Source organism: Centruroides sculpturatus, unplaced genomic scaffold (genome assembly GCF_000671375.1).
Source record: "Centruroides sculpturatus isolate CEXI.00-Female unplaced genomic scaffold, Cexi_2.0 scaffold150, whole genome shotgun sequence".
In the NCBI taxonomy this organism is placed as follows: Eukaryota; Metazoa; Arthropoda; class Arachnida; order Scorpiones; family Buthidae; genus Centruroides; species Centruroides sculpturatus.
Window position 1 is genome coordinate 79,532 of NW_019384512.1, and position 17,373 is coordinate 96,904.

A 17,373-nucleotide genomic window follows, 5' to 3' on the forward strand; every position below is an offset into this window, starting at 1 on the left:
CAAAAAAATATACGTATTTTGGAAATGTTGAGTCGAATTAGTCTAGAATCGATTAATTTTATGAAAGAAAACCTTTCAAACAGCCGTAGTCCGTAAACTATGATTCCTACAAAATTGATTCATAAAGAACGGAACGTATCTACCGTCTTATAGGGGGATCTACTGTACTACTATGCATGAAATAGCGATAGATAAGAAATCATTGGTAAAAAGGTAAAACAGTGTCTTTACATTGAAAGTTCTTTATTATGTTCAAATTTTAAAAATGTCAGTGCAAACAAGTATATACAAATTGTAGTTCATTTGAAACATCTCTGATGGTCCAAGATGATTAAAAAAACAGAAGTACTGCATTATGTTTAACTAAATATTTATTTATAAATAGTAATCAGAATTCTAAGTATATATAGATTCTTAAAACAAAATTTGATGATTAGGTTTACTGATTTTTGGTCATTAATATTTTTTATTAATATAAAAAATATTGACTGAATTTAAATGAAAATAGTGTAAAATTCCATTTCAGTTTCTGACTCAGTTGCAAAATCCAGTTTTGGGTGGACCTTACCTGTTTGTGAAAAATGTAACAATACCACATCCAATACCCAAAGTATCAATACAGTATCAATATTAGACCAAAAGTATTGAATACAAAAAGTACTTGGTATCGAAGAAAAGTATTAATACAGTATCGGTATTGGCAGTATCAGGACATCCCTATTTGTAATGGATTATTCAAGAGTATCTATATGAAATCCCAATAAATATGAAAAGATTGAACTTAAAAATACATTGTATAAAGTAATTATATTCCTATATTTGATGAAAAGAATACAACATATATTAAAATCAAAAATAATAATTGAGCTGGTGCAAGTGGCCATTGAAGATTTTACATTATGTGAGGGGTTCAGTTAAAATTTTAACATAAATGAAACAGTAGCAGCATATATTATTTGATAGTAAACTATTCAAAATCATGAGGATGTGACCAATAAATGTTTTTTTCTTGTACAGTACATTGAATAATGTTATAATTTTTGTATTTCTAGTTTCATATAACTAATTTTTTTGTAAAAATTTTTAATGTATTGTGTTGATAGTCTTATTTTTTCAAATACTAAGGTACTGTTTGTTGTAAATTCTATGTTGTTTAAATTTATTACAAAAATGTTTTGAATATGTATAATTTGATAAAATTTTACCAGCAAAAATGCAAACATTTATTTCTGAGTAAATTTTAATAAATTGTTTCTATAAATAATAAATAATTCTGTTTTATAATTTTTTTGTTTTTGTTTACAATGTCAATTATAATAATTATTATTTAGATCATTTAGTTTATAATTATTTTTAAATGTTATATAGAAGAAAGTAAAAATAAATTATTTGAATTTTAATATTACATGTCTATAACTGAATTTAATGTCAAAATACTTTTAAAAATTTATAATTATAAATAAAAGTAGATATTTTATCTGGGACTTCCTTGGTATACATAAAGCATCATATGAGATATTTTAGTAAATTCCAGTGTAATTATAATTAATTGCAATTTCTAAATAATAGTTGTAAAAAATAAATAAAAGATCAAGAGATATAATAATTATTCAAATGTTTTCAAATATTATGTTAACTTATACATTAAATCATAATTTTAATACATTGGAAATTTCCTTTTTCTAGGTTAAATATACTTCATTGCATGCAGTTTTTCTGAAACAAGGTTAAGGTAAACAACTCCACATCCTCGTGATATTAAAGAACTATGATGTATTAAATTTCCTTTTAAAACATCTAAGTAGAATAGTTTCACTTGTTGAAAAATACATTTTTACACAAGAGGGAACATTGAAGACATGGTCTAATTACAAAATGGCACTAACTTGCACAATTTCAATATATAGTTCCGTATTCTACATGCAAGAATTCATCAAAAAATAATCCTTAAAACAGGTTATTGAACCAGCTATCTTTTAAATTACAAAAGAAAGCAATATCATATTAAACTTAAATAAAGAACTTTATTATATGAATTTAAAATTTACATATGATTAAAAAGAAAAGGAAAGACTCATTACAATTAAAATTTCTAAAATAATAGTAAAAGTAGTTAGATATCTGAATTTATTAATTAAAAATATTTTAAAAACAATAAAAGCAAATAAAAAACCAAAATTAAAAGTTAAATGAAATTATAATTAAAAATGAAAACCAAAATGCTATTTTCAAAAGCAATAAAATAATTCATAAAATAAAATATAAATAAGAAAAATATATTGATTTTGGCAGGAAAAAATATGAATTGATGATGTATTATTTCCTTTTGTAACTAAAATATTAATTAAAGTACTTAATATATTGCTATTCACATTATATCACAAAAAATTGTTCTAAATATCAGTAGCATAGCAAGGGTAAGTGGCCAATGTGTGTATGGCCAGAAACATCAATTGACCGAAAGTACCAGCATTTTTTGTTTTATTTATTAAATCAATAATAATTACAAATAATTTGGAAAAACCAGCTTGAAATTTTATGTATACATATTTGTATAACAAGAAATTTATTTTTGACATATATAAAGGAGGTTTTACTTTTCATCATAGATGCAAAAGTTTGTTACTGTACCACTGCTAAATGTATTTTTCTTAAAAAACAATTAACATAAAATTAAGTATATTAATATTATATTTAATCTTATGCATTTATATTAGTGATCTAACATAAAATTTTAATGTTTACAACAAAGAATTATATATTGAAAATTTTAAAACTTTAATTCCTTAAAGTTATAATGTATTGACAATTTTTTTTTAAACTTGAATTATTTATATAAATTTTATATTTATACAACTTTTATATTTATACTGCTCATTTTATTAATGTCATTTTGAAATATTTTTTAAACAATATTTCAAATAAATGCTTGAGAAAATTTTATTTTTTTTAATTAAATGAATAAAATGATTTCAATTAAAAATTTCTCATCAAATACATCATCATCATATACATATGAATCACACAATATATGTAATATAATGTATTTGTTTTATCTTCTAAAAAATGAATATATGATATTTTTACTTTTAAGTTACTTTAATGTAAATGAATGTTGTATTTTACCAAAGCATTTTTATTTCAGCTTCATTTTTCAAATATCTTCAAATTTATTAGACATTTAGGGATATTTACATTCATTTTAATTCATTTAAAAGACCATTGATATATAAAGTAAACACACCAATATTGGAGAATTATTTTAAAAGTCCTAATAGCATTTTATATAATGGATTTCTAAATTAGTGACATGAATAACTACGAAATTATAAAACTGATATTAAATTAAATGAAACTATGTTTGATATCATCTTCAATACCAACTAAATATTCCTTCAGTTAAAAAGTACCTAAATTAAAAGGTCAAAGCAGTTTTATTTACAATACTGTACCTTATATTCATTTAATTTGAAACTAAAACACTGCCAATAATATCTTTTAATTTCAAAAATTTAAATACCTATTAAAAATGATTTAGTAACTCATCTGAACCTATTATGATCTATAAAGTATTAATACGATTTATGTGTACAAATGATGCAACATCATAGGTAAATGACATAAGTTTAGAAACAGATGGGTACCATCATTCATAAATATGAATTTTAAACCAAACAACAGGAAATAACAATTGAAAACACTAATACATTTTCACATACTTTATACATATAATCTAAGCTGATAAATATATCAAAATCACTTGTTTTCAAAATTACCTTTTCTTTAGGTGCTTTCTGAGCCTTCAAACTTCTAACAATATCGCCCTGCTTTTTGATATCGCTTTCTAATTTAGATTTATTAACTTCCATATTTTTAATATCAAACACGTGGAACAGACTAAAGTTCTGGATTTACAAATAAAAATAACATTCTTGGAAGAGGGCGCTTACCGATAAAAACAGGTTAGTGACGTCATAAAACATTTTTGTGTTACTGACACATTTAAATTCTACTGTATTTGTTATTTACGGTTGAAATATAACTCGTAATAATTTAAATATTTTATAAGTAAACTTTTACTAATATTTAAAATTCTATTAATATTATTTAAAATTTTATATATCTAACTACAGTACTGTATATTACAATCGGAGAGAGTATCATATCTGTATTACATATTACAGAATAACATTTTTCTTTGCATTACCAAATAATATATTCAAAAGTATTTGTTTTTACTCTTTCGTCCTTGTCGACATTAAGAGGACCTTTTTATTGTGGGTTCAGTCAGACCCACAATAGGAAGGCCGGTTTTTTTTTTAGGTTTTAGGCCTTTTTTCCGCTCAGAGAGCATTAAAAGGCCATTGAACGGCCGGGTAGCGAGGGACAGGTCTAAGATATCTGGAACAGACTACTAACCGAAAGACTCCTGACTATTTCGACTCCCTTGGATTTGTTCCCGGTCCCCTAGACGGCAGGCTGACATCTAAACCGCACGGCCGTGTAACGTTTAATAAATTTTATATATATTTTANGGGTAGCGAGGGACAGGTCTAAGATATCTGGAACAGACTACTAACCGAAAGACTCCTGACTATTTCGACTCCCTTGGATTTGTTCCCGGTCCCCTAGAGCGGCAGGCTGACATCTAAACCGCACGGCCGTGTAACGTTTAATAAATTTTATATATATTTTAAATTAGTTTTAATTTCTCATTAAAAAAAAAAGATGTTATATTATAGAAAATCTTAATAGACGTCACATCATATCAGATATTATAGATATAAATAGATATGCTGATCATAGAACTAAATTAATTAATATCATGATTAGTTTCATCTACTTCCTAGATGGCATCGAAAAAGCGAATCGCGCTTCTATCAGTATATTGGATTTGTAGAGCACTAACGTTTGAAGTAGAAAACAGAGATTCCTAAACTAGTAGCCGTTTTTAATAGATATACAGAAAATAGTTATTATCAAATTAAAAATGAAATAGTACTCTTGTTACATTTGATATAATTTGGGATCCTTGGAGTAAATGTGATTTAATAATTACAGTGTAATTAAAATGAAAAGAGAGTAATAACAATGTAAAATCCGCGATTTTTACGCCGATGTCGGAAAAATCTTTGTAAACAACTCCGATGGAAAAACCCACTCTTGGTGAGAAGTATATCGGAGGTCACCGATTGTTTTCACATTATGATGGGAAAGTTGACAGTTAGTTGATCGGAATGCACCGTAAGTGTCAACCGAAGTCGATCACGTGACTCATTTCCCACGAATAACGTATAAAAGCTCGAGTCCCCGGAAGCTCAGGGCGATCCCTCGGAAGTTATACTTGGTAGATGTGCCATATTTGTCTCCATACTCCGGACCGAAAGGACATACGACCAACCACAGCCGTTTGAACTTCCATCGCCATTAACGAACATATTCAACGAACGCATTTTAGACATATCGGCATACAGGTATCTGTACTTTTTAGAGCTTTGTGAACTCTCTCTCAGACTAGCAGGTAAAGCTATTAGAGCGTCCCTTTTGTACAGTGAATTTATTTAATCGCATTTAACCTATGTATCCTAGCTTAGTTATATAAATAAATGCTTGTTTTGTTTTTAAACCTGTCTCCTGTCTCTGAAGGACACCTGCCGACTTACCGACGCACTCCCCACTCAAATTTTTGCCCTCCTAGCCATCCGACTAGCCGAGAACGGGTTTTACCAACTTGTTGCAGAGTAAGTGGTCATTTTGGGATGAGCCCAGTGGCCCACTGCTAATCTCACAACAATATTTCTGCTGAAAAACTTTAATACTTGTTTCAAACTTGAATGATTTTGTGTTTTTTTTTTTTACTCTTTCTGTCCTGTGGGCACTAAAAAGGCCTTTTTCTCAGACTTATCGTGAATTCGACCAGACCAAGAATGGGCCTTCTGATAGTGAGGGATGAGACTACTTAACCCTCACTACATTCCCCGAAAAGCAGCCGGATGGCCGAGCAGTCAAGGTGGCAGCTCTGGGGGACCCGGGCTCGAATCCTAACGGGTCGAAAAATCCCCAGGAACTTTTTGGGGGTGGTCTGTTCGGATATGTCGGGTCCCGTCCCTCACCACCCAGCAGCCCCATTGTGGGCCTGGCCAAAGCCATAATGGCTTACTAAAACAAGCCCTCTTAGTGTGCACAGAGCATAAAGAGTTTAAACAAAGGTATTCGAGGTGACAAAGGCGTCTGCCTGTAACTCTAACGAACCTGAACTCAAATTTCGATTGGATTCTCAGAAGTTTTGAAATCGGTTTTTTTTTAACTTTTTTCACTGTGAAGAAAATCTTTATTCATGACCATTAAAGATTCAATCACATCAACAATGAAGAGGTAATATATTCGTAACGCAATATCCTTATTCATAAAATTTTCTGAGATTAATGCTTATTCCAATTGCAAATTTCCAGTGTCAATGGTAAGCAGTGGCGAAGATTACTACGGAAACAATCTCAAACATAACCAAACATGCAGAGCCATTCCTGGACTGTTGGCCGCTCAGGTGCAAAAACAATATCGCTGCCCTTAATGATATTATTTAATTGAGAATTTGATATGCAGTGTTTACTTTTATATATATGTATACCTAGTTTTAAACAGTTTATTAATAATCACGAAAAAAGTTTAGATTAACACTCTTATTAGTCAAAGTTTTACATATAATAAACGGTCTGCAGCAGCCACTGTATTTGACCGTCCAGGTCATCTTTTACACCTAAACCAAGTAAAGCCCTTCAAATATAGTTAATAAAATAATAGTATACATCTGTCATTAAAAACAATACAATCAATTCCATGCTCGGAATCGTTGTAGTTCATTTAATTCGCGAATAAAATCTTTGGTAATGCCACACTGCGGCGGCTGCGAAACCAGCAAGATGTATTTTGACAAGATAGAAGATATTTATAATAATGTAACAAACAATGAATATTTCATGAAATACAAAATAGTGTATAGTTCCTCAGTGCAGAAAATGCTGGATGTAAGCCTTCAATTTTTTTCCTTCGAGATTAAAAATTGAAAAAAATGGCTATGCTCAAAACAGTGACGTAGCGTGGGTGTCAGCCGCCCGGGGCGGAGGAAAATTTCGCCGTACCCTTATTTAGATATCTCAATTTAAAAGACTAAAATTCAGTTTCGTCACAGAATAAGTAATGAAAAATTCCGCGCTAGTGTTGCCACCTTTTTAAAATCGCTGACCCGGACGGCAGATGAGGTTTGTTCGAACAGAAGTTCCTGACTCATGCGTATGTCATTTTGCAATGCGAAGAATAGTGTGCAGTGCATGCTGGTTCTAAATCAGTTACAGGTAGCGACTAGGAAGACTTGGGTAGGAGTAACGTATGACTTAGCTGTATTGGATATTGGATATGTATGTGCATACGATTGAATCGTGCAAGCAGAAAAAACAAAAAGAAAAAAAAATCGACAGGTCGCGCACAGCATAGCCGGGTAAAATTAATAGTTCATCCGGATGGTGAGTCGATTCCCGGACTATCCGAATAGTAACACTATTTCCCGTGCTCATTTCAATCGGTCCGAACCGTAGGTGCGACGGAAATATGAAATAAAACGATTCAAATTTTTACAAGATATTATTATTACTTATTGTGAAATTTTGCCGCCCCCTAAAAAGTGCCGCCCGGGGCGGGCCGCCCCTGCCACTCTCACTACGCTACGCCACTGGCTCAAAATGTGCGTTTTAAAAGCTCATGCTCGAGTTGTAGTGATCATTTATTCCGGCAGATTTTTTTTGTTACTGGTAAATTGAAAATATTTTATTAATGAAAATATAACATTTTAATATTACATGTTTGATATACAGTGGTGCCTCGTATAACGTACTTAATCGGTTCCAGGTGCACGTCCGTTAAGTAAAAAGTCTGTTATACGAAACGCATTTTCCCATACAAATACATGTTAAAACACATAATTCATTCCGCAGCATAAAATAACCGTACTGTACCATTAAAAAAATGAAAATGGAGCAGTCACCAATTATGCCGGGTAGTCAGATGTTGTGAGAAGGAGGTGGAGGAACACTTTCTTCACACATTCATAAAGATACAGACTTTTTACACATTGCAACAGGTCTCTTTTTATTGTTTTTTAATCGGAGTCAGATTCAGGAGAGGCTACCGGTGCTTGTAGGGTCATCTCCTTTTGTTCCATTCTTTGTTTTTTGGCAGCTGGCTTCTTGAAAAACATGTCGAAAGTGGTCTGTTTCTCTCTTCTTCAACACCTGTCGGAAATGACGGGCAAGAGTGTCATTGTATAGATCATTGATCCTGTTGGCCTCAGCTGTGTTTGGATAGTGAGTGTTGGTAAACTCCTGAACCTTTCCTCATTTGACAAGAAAGTTTTTGTCAACTTTCACTCCTTCTGATGATTTCTTACTTTGTTTCAATTCAGTAGCGTAGCGTAGGGGGGTCGGCACTTTTTAGGGGGCGGCAAAATTTGATAATAAATAATAATAATAATATCTTGTAAGAATTTGAACCATTTTATTTCATATTTTCGTCCACCTACGATTCGGACCGAGTGAAATGAGCACGGAATAGTGGGAATAGTGATTTTTTTTTGCTCGTACGATTCATTCGTACTCATATACACCTCCAATATCCAATAGGGCTAAGTCATCTAGATTACTTACGTTACTCCTACCCAAGTCTCCCTAGTCGCTAACTGTAACTGATTTAGAACCAGCATGCACTGCTAATTATTCTTCATTGCAAAATGATATACGCATGCGTCAGGAACTTCTGTTCGAACAAACCTCACCTGCCGTCAGGGTCGGCGAATTCAAAAAGGTGGCAACACTAGCAGCGACAATTGTTGGTCAACTCGATCGGTTCTCATCGCAGACAATGTGCCTGCGATTAGAACCGATCGCTACCAATTTTCGAATCAATTTCTGGACCCAATCGTACACTTTACGTTGGCATAAACAACTATATCCATACTGAGCGATTACCATGCGATAAATTTTTACTCTTTTTCAGATCTTCCAACACCAAAAATTCCCTGACTACAATGCTCGATGGCGTATTCTGACGGTTGGGTGACCATTTTTAAATATGATATTGCGCATGTGCGTATAGCAAATTGCCAATGGAAGTAGATAATATGTGCTCACAAGTCAGATAATTGATTTGTAATATCATCCAGCAAATTTCAGGTTTTGAATAACATCGGAATATTTTTGTCCATTATACCAAAATTGCCTTTAATTGAGATTTTCCCTTGTAATTTAATTTAACTAATGATACATGTGAAAATATGGCGCCCTAGGCCACAATATGCAGGCGCTCCCTAAACTAAAACGTCCACTTTTGCACCGAATGATTATACTGTACTTTATATTTTAATTCTGCAATATTTACATTTTTTACTTATTTTTAAATATCGACATTGTGAAAGACAAATTCATTGTTTAGGATACTGATACAATTAAACATATTTTTTTATTATATGGCCTAAATTTAAGTGAATATTTTTTACAGGTTGAATCGAACTAAAATTACGGTGAAATTACGATGCAAGTTATTTATACAATAGCATATATGAAAAATAATAACTTACACAATACTGATCTCAAATTTTTCAAATAAAAGTTGATTTTCGTGCGTTGCTGGCGTTGTGTATAGTTATAGCCAACATCAGATAACGAGGAAAAGGGCACTGCCATTATAAATCTATCATTAGTACTGCCACTCTGTTCATGCAAAATATAGCCATCTCTTAATATTACTCAACTGATATATCTTATATTGTCTCTACTTATGCTTGTTATTTTGCACTAATTCCTTTATGAATTATAAAATAAATTAAAATCTGTATAAAATAAATTTACATTATTTTATTTTTATAATTATTATTTTGAATTTTTGTATCCTCAAATTCTTGAGTTTCTAAGCTCGGATCTGGTGGGCCTAATGAGAAAAGCGCTAGAGAATTTAACGCGGTAGCACATAGTGTCAGATAGCTGATTAAAAAAATTCTTCTTTAATAACCTTGGTGTATATGTTGTATTCTCTATAAGTCGTGTTAGCTTACTCGTGAAGTACCGTACTGTACAGTACATATAAATTTTACGTAATTCCATTATGTAAACTCTATGCTAGAACAACAAATATTAAAGATATACAAGACAGAAAATGATTTTAAACATCTTGATAAAAACTTTATATTTAAGATTATCCAAGGTCAATTTTAACAAAATGGTATCAGAAATATATAAAAAGTAGGTTTAAAGTAAAACAATATAATGAAAATAGATATTTTATATTTCCTTATGTAAAAAGCATTTTTGAAAAATGCTCTAAATTTGTATAACAATATAAAATAACTTTAGCCCCAATTTTGAACAATAAAATACAGAACGTTATAACAAGTAATGTAACATATCAACCACCTATTGATGAAAGATTTTTTAAAAAAGAAACTATTTTGGGGAGATACAAGGTAATTGTATGTGAACTTTATCTCTATTAATTTTACATTTCGAATAATTATACCAAGTACAGATCCTCCATAAAAAAAACCACATGTGCAGTCGACCCCCCTATAACGCGGGTTCGTATATCGCGGCGAAAAAATTGAGACCGTATTCGTATAAAGACGCTAAAAGAGACTCGTAAAATGCGGTAAAACGTCATCGCCGACTTGTGTCGCGACAGGATTGGTCGAATCTGGACCAATAGTGGACGAGCAGCCGAACTACTTACATGCTACCGAGAGTTTAGACGGGTGAGTTGAGTTTACTATCGTCTGTACAGTATATAAATTAGGTACTGTAATTTTATACATTTAATACAGTACTGTAATTTTATACATTTAATACAGTACTGTAATTTTATACATTTCTTGTGAAAAAACATTTCTTATTCAACGGCCATAAAAATTATTTCTATTAATGATGTCTCCAAAGTTCAACGAATTTTTCGCAGAAAAATAACTTATCAGAAAACGCGCCCGCCATTTGGTGCGCTGCTCCGCGACGAAAACAAGCTTAAGCAATGGCATCGTTGAACACTGCACACTCGGTAAGTAATCCTACAATTTTTTTCTTTATAGCATAGTTTATACGGATTATTCCCAAAAAAAAACATACGTGTTTTGGAAATGTTGAGTCAAATTAATCTAGAATCGATTAATTTTGTGGAAGAAAACCTTTTAAACAGCCGTAGTCTCTAAACTGTACACGTGCCGGGCTGTGATTGGCTGATGTATTTAAGTGATCGTAAAACACGAATTCATATAAAACGGAACGTATCTACCGTATTATAGGGTGGTCTAGTGTATATAAACGAACGTTTAAAGGGCATATAGAAATTAAAAATTATACATAAAAAAATGATTTGTTAAATCTATCTGAAGATATTCGAATTAACAGTAAATGGTATCACTAAAAAGTAATAAAATAAATCATACTTAAAGAATAACGCACACTCACTGTAAGTTTTGGCCCGCCAGTGAAAAAACGTATAATTTTTATAATTTATTTGCATTTAAAATATATATAAATTATATTTCAAACATCTTGTTTTACGTCATTATTGTTTTAACACATACATTTATACTAGTTTATATTAATTATTCTTGTGTTTAAAAAATATCTTGACTGTTTCTTTACTAATGTTGTAGTTTTACGAAATTAGCACTAAATTTTCGAATATTAGTTATATATATACATATATGTAATTATATTACTAGTAATGTTTCGTTACAATGAAGAGTCCTTGAGAATTAGAGCATGACAAATAACCAAACTCCTAAACAAAAAATGTATTTTCTCAAGTGACCAGTCACTGATAATGAGAATGGAACAGCAATGCCGTACCATTATTATAAAAAAATTTAAAAACAATAATGATGATAATAAAATGAAGTAATAGATATACTGTAAATTCATTGAACTTTTCACTTTATTAACATCATTCTGTAATACACTGCCATCTACCTTCAACACGATGAAATAATTTAAAAAATGTACGAAGTTATTGTTTATTCATTTACTTTTTAAAATCTGATTGATATATTTATGGAATGAATTTGATTTAAGAACAAAATAGATGAATAGATAAAGTTATTTTTCTTTTATAATGAATATCTCAAAAATAAATTTGCAACAATAATTTCTGTACGAACGATTCCGATCTGACAAGTGAACTATATAAACTAAGCCAGCGGTCCCCAACCTTTTTATCGCCGCGGACCGGTCAACGTTTGATAACTTTACCGCGACCCACTGAGGGGGGACGTTGATTGTTCATATTTTAGATTGATTTAATTTAATAATTTTAATTTAACTGTATTTAAACATGCCTTTAAAATTAAATACAGTACGATTCGGACCGAGTGAAATGAGCACGGAATAGTGGGAATAGTGATTTTTTTTTGCTCGTACGATTCATTCGTACTCATATACACCTCCAATATCCAATAGGGCTAAGTCATCTAGATTACTTACGTTACTCCTACCCAAGTCTCCCTAGTCGCTAACTGTAACTGATTTAGAACCAGCATGCACTGCAAATTATTCTTCATTGCAAAATNTTGATTGTTCATATTTTAGATTGATTTAATTTAATAATTTTAATTTAACTGTATTTAAACATGCCTTTAAAATTAAATACAATTACACCAAAAAATGAATATAATGTGATTTAACATTTTAACTCACTAAAACGCTAAATCAATGAGAACCCTGAGCTTGTTTCTTTGCAACGAGACAGTTCCATCTGGGGGTAATAGAAGACAATGACACTCGAAGTGTGTTTCTTATGTCCAGTTTATTCCGTTGTTCCGTCGTCTATTAAAACTCGCACAAACCCGAGACAAATACACCATAGTAAATAAAATGGAAATAATTTAATGTTCCTTGGGCGGCCCGGTACCATTTGATCCACGGACCGGTACCGGTCCGCGGCCCAGGGGTTGGGGACCACTAAACTAAGCGAACGAGGAGAAAAAGTAAGAAATGGTATTCTTTTTTTATTGACAGCCGAGACAGTCTCAATTTTAATATCATTTTTTATGATCGAATATTATTATTCCAAATCTTCTTATTAAAACTTTTTCACACTTTTTCACACTTCAGCAGTTTTTCACACTATATTCAATTGAACTGTATAATGCCATTCAAAAATTTCAGAATCAAATCTTCATCACTCTTTACGAGATAGTTTTTGTGATTGACAAATACAAGTCTGTGTTTGAAGGCCAGCTGGCCGAGCAGTGGGAACCTACCACTCTGAAGGACCGGGAATCAAATCCGGACGGGTCAAAAAATTCCCAGGAATTTTTCGGGGGTCCGTCCTGATATGTCGGGGCCCGTCCCTCACTACCTGGCTGCCCCATTGTGGGCCTGGTCGAATTCATAACGAACATGCAAAAAAAAGAGTCCCTCTTAGTGCCCACAGGGCGGAAAGAGTTTTAAAAAAAAGAAGTCTGTGTTCAACAACTGAATTATCAAACTCGCGTCCCGCTTCAATATTAAATATTCACAACTATGACATATTCTGAAGCTGCTAATGATCTTGTCAAAATATATCTTGTTGGTTTCGCCAGCCGCCGCCGTGTGGCATTACCAAAGATTTTATTCGCGAATTAAATGGACTACAACGGTTCCGAGCATGGAACTGATTGTATTGCTTCTAATGACAGATGTATATTATTATTTTATTATCTATATTTGAAGGGCCGTGCTTTGCTTAGATGTAAACAATGACTTTGCAACTGGGCAACCAAATCCAGGGGCTGCAGCAGACCGTTTATTATATGTAAAATTTTGATTAATAAGAATATTAATTTAAAATTTTTGGTGATTATTTGCTGTTTAAAATTAGGTATATATAGATATAAAAGTGAACACTACATATCAAATTCTTTAAATAATATCATTAATGGCGGCGATATTGTTTTTGCACCTGAGCGGCCAACAGTCCAGGAATGACTCTGTATGTTTGGTTATGTTTGAGATTGTTTCCGTAGTAATCGTCGCCACTGCTTACTTACGTCTTCATTTTTTATTGTGCGTCCAACTTCTGTTGTCCCTTACATTAATAATAATGTAAACCTATTTTTAACAGATTAAATTAATAATAATAATAGAGAGGTTGAGGCACACGTTTTAAACGTGTAAACGTGTACGTGTGACGTTCGGTGCCGCTTTCCCGTAAGCCTAAAAGTTTGACGATGGTGTTTGGAATGTCGAGCGTGATTCCACCGACTATCCAAACACCATTGTCAAACTTTTAGGCTTACGGGAAAGCGGCGCCGAACGTCACACGTACACGTTTACACGTTTAAAACGTGTGCCTCAACCTCTCTAATAATCATTCACACCAAGCTTGGAAAAGGAGGAAAATGAAAATGGTAAAGCTGAAGATGTAGGACAGTCCTACTAATATCAATCTATTTATAAGCCCATATAATTTTTTCAGCTTGCTCCTCATTTATTAATTTAATTCCTCCAATGATTTGTTTTTGGCTACAGGACTGAGGAAGGGAGGTTTTGGAATAGTAACAAATAACAGGTGGACAAAGAAATGACAGAATGGATGCCAAGAGAGGGGAAGAGGGTGAAAGAAAGACCAGCTGAAGGCGAAATGATCTGTACAGGACGCTCAGAAAACAATTAATGAGACTGGCAAAAGAAGGGAAGCTATGGCGAGTCTTATATCTTGAAGTGTATATTTACAGATGACGATGATGACAATGGCAATTCTGAACAGAGTTCTAGTAAAATACAACTTGCAATATTTCCGATAAAAAGTTATTTATTTGACAAAAATTACCAAAAAGTTCTTAACTCTCATTTAGTCCTCTCTTTGTTAAAACTAGCCTTTTGAGCTTGCGGAGCACTGTCATAAGCTTTATCAAAGTCTATAAAAATCATATATAAATCTTTTAACTTTCCAACTTTCTTGATAAATGTGTCATTAGAAAAATAGATGAAAAATAGTCAGTTATAGAGGGAGCATCGGATACAAAAGGACTTCCAAAATTCAGTCTTGTACGTAAAACTTAGATAATTAGATAAAAATATTTTTAAAACATAAAAGCGATATAAGTTTAAAGTTTATTTGAATAAATGATGAACGTTTTATTTGTTTAAATAATTTTATTCATATATTTTTATTGCTTTAGTGCAGTATGTTCTCATATCTGTGATAAACTTGAGGTTCACCTCGCCTCTGTCATATCCTAATCGTAAGTTTTTGGTAAGGTCTTTTACAATAAATAACTGATAAATACGGAAAATTATATTTAGTTTGTTTACAAAATAAATTAACGAAAGATTACGCTGAAATAGTGACGTAACCAAAAATGGGAGGAAGAAAAATTCTTACTAGGTTTTTATTATAAAAAAGTAAGCGCGTGTTGTTTTTTCATATTTGTGATCTGACAATTTTTTGGTGTTTTTGAAATTTTCTTTAGGGATAACTCGCTCCATTACATCTGACTGCGATGAAATGTTTGAATATAGACGGTTTGCAATGTGTTTGTATCACAGATGGAGTGAAGGTGACTTTGTGGATTATGATTGACATCCCTAGCACCTTCTACCATATGGAAATTTTAAATAAAATTCGACGACGGTTCGTTACTTTATTTTACTAAACATTGAAAAGCAAATGATGAGAAACTCTTGATTTTTGAATAAATAAAAAGTTGTATTTGATATGAAAATAACAATTACCTTACCATTCTAAAACATTAAATGATAAGGTAATTATAATCTTTTCACAAGAAATGATAGGAACAAAGCACGTCAAAAAGAAAGTTTTGAGTACATTATAAAATATCTTTTAAGTCAAAAGTAAAAAAAAAAAACATTCAATTATTGCTTACGTACTCGCCGTAGTTCTGAGAATAATAAACAAATATACGATCTAAGTCGAAATAAATAAAGAAACATTTTTGGAAAATACATTTTAATTGTATTTAACTAAAGAAATAAATCATATTCTTAAAAATATCAATAAAACAAAATTTAAATTTGGCACAAACATTATTCGTCTTCGGATGATAACACATCGAGACACTTCCGGTGTGGCGCAAAGTGCGATGATTCTTGGATTTGTAAAAATTAACTTGTTAATTTAATTACATATAAAAAGCATTTTAAAATTAACAGTGTGTTAATTTTTACTTACATACGAATCGGAAATTGTCCATTAAATCGAGGCCCGTTGAATCGAGATTTCACTGTACAGCCCCACTAATTCTTTCGTTAGCTTTTTCATTTTTACAACTACATCCGGATGAGATTCACGTATTTATAACGCTTGCTAGAAATGTTTACTAATACAATGTGAAATATTTGAAAGGCTGACATACGCCACACCATTTAGCTTACAATTTGCATACGTCAAATAGCAAATGTTTTAATGGACAAATTTTGAATTTAAAACAAATTTAAATTTTAAAATTATATTTTCGAATAATCAAATTTAGATATTTTATTGTATTTATTACTGTGTCAATTCTTTATATTTTCATTACTTTTTTCTTTTTGGACTGTCCAATTCTGTTTCATTTATAAGAAAGATAATATTTCCATATTTCAACCTCATAACACATGATTTCGAGTGATTGTACTTTTTCCGCCAATTAGCTTAATCTATCCCAATTTTTACGATTCGATACAAAGAAATATTTATTGATAACGCCCTATAATTACAATAAAAGCGCATTAGAGCTTCAGCAACGAGAGCAGGACGTGAGTAGATATTGTTTAAATCTTATCGATGTAAATATTAACCAGTCGAATCACTTATACCCAAAATTCCAGTTTTCCTAGAAGTAATTACTTTTGGTTTCCCAACCCAGTCTATTTTTATTTATATTAAATCGAGATAATAGGAAGATTAAACGCGGACCCCTTTCGATGTTGGTTGCCTTTTTTAAGTGCACAAATTGACAATGCAATAGAAGGGATATCAGAACTCGGGTAATTTGTTAGTTTAATTGCAAGCCAACCTGCCACATCTATCAAAGATTAACTGGCTCCGGGCAAGGTCACGGCCAACCGGCCAGCCGCACTGCCATCTGTAGGCACGTTCCGGAAACAAGTGAACCTTCTCCAATCTTTCTCTTGTTGGTTTTATGTCATTAGACCAGACCTGACCCCTATTCAACTTAATAATAGGTGTGAGTTAACCCCAGTGCATACGCTGATAGATATCTTTCAAAACGTACCACCCAGCAAACTGAAAGAGAAAAAACACTGCCGGATAATGGACGGTGGCGGGGTCGAAGTTCAGTCCTCATACACGTTGTATCTCCACCCCTCTGCTGGTGGCGCTCGGGTTTTGTGGTTC

At 31.9% G+C, this 17,373-nt stretch overlaps 1 protein-coding gene across 1 annotated transcript in view; it reads right to left on the bottom strand.

Moving 5' to 3' along the window:
* LOC111622456 (histidine--tRNA ligase, cytoplasmic-like) overlaps positions 1–3,972 on the bottom strand; it is a 74,021-nt gene extending 70,049 nt beyond the window's left edge. The window contains exon 1 of the mRNA XM_023364827.1: positions 3,777–3,972. Within this exon, the coding sequence (XP_023220595.1) occupies positions 3,777–3,869 (93 nt within the window). The 5' untranslated portion in view covers positions 3,870–3,972. The remainder of the gene's footprint in view (positions 1–3,776) is intronic.
* Positions 3,973–17,373: the final 13,401 nt, after the last annotated feature.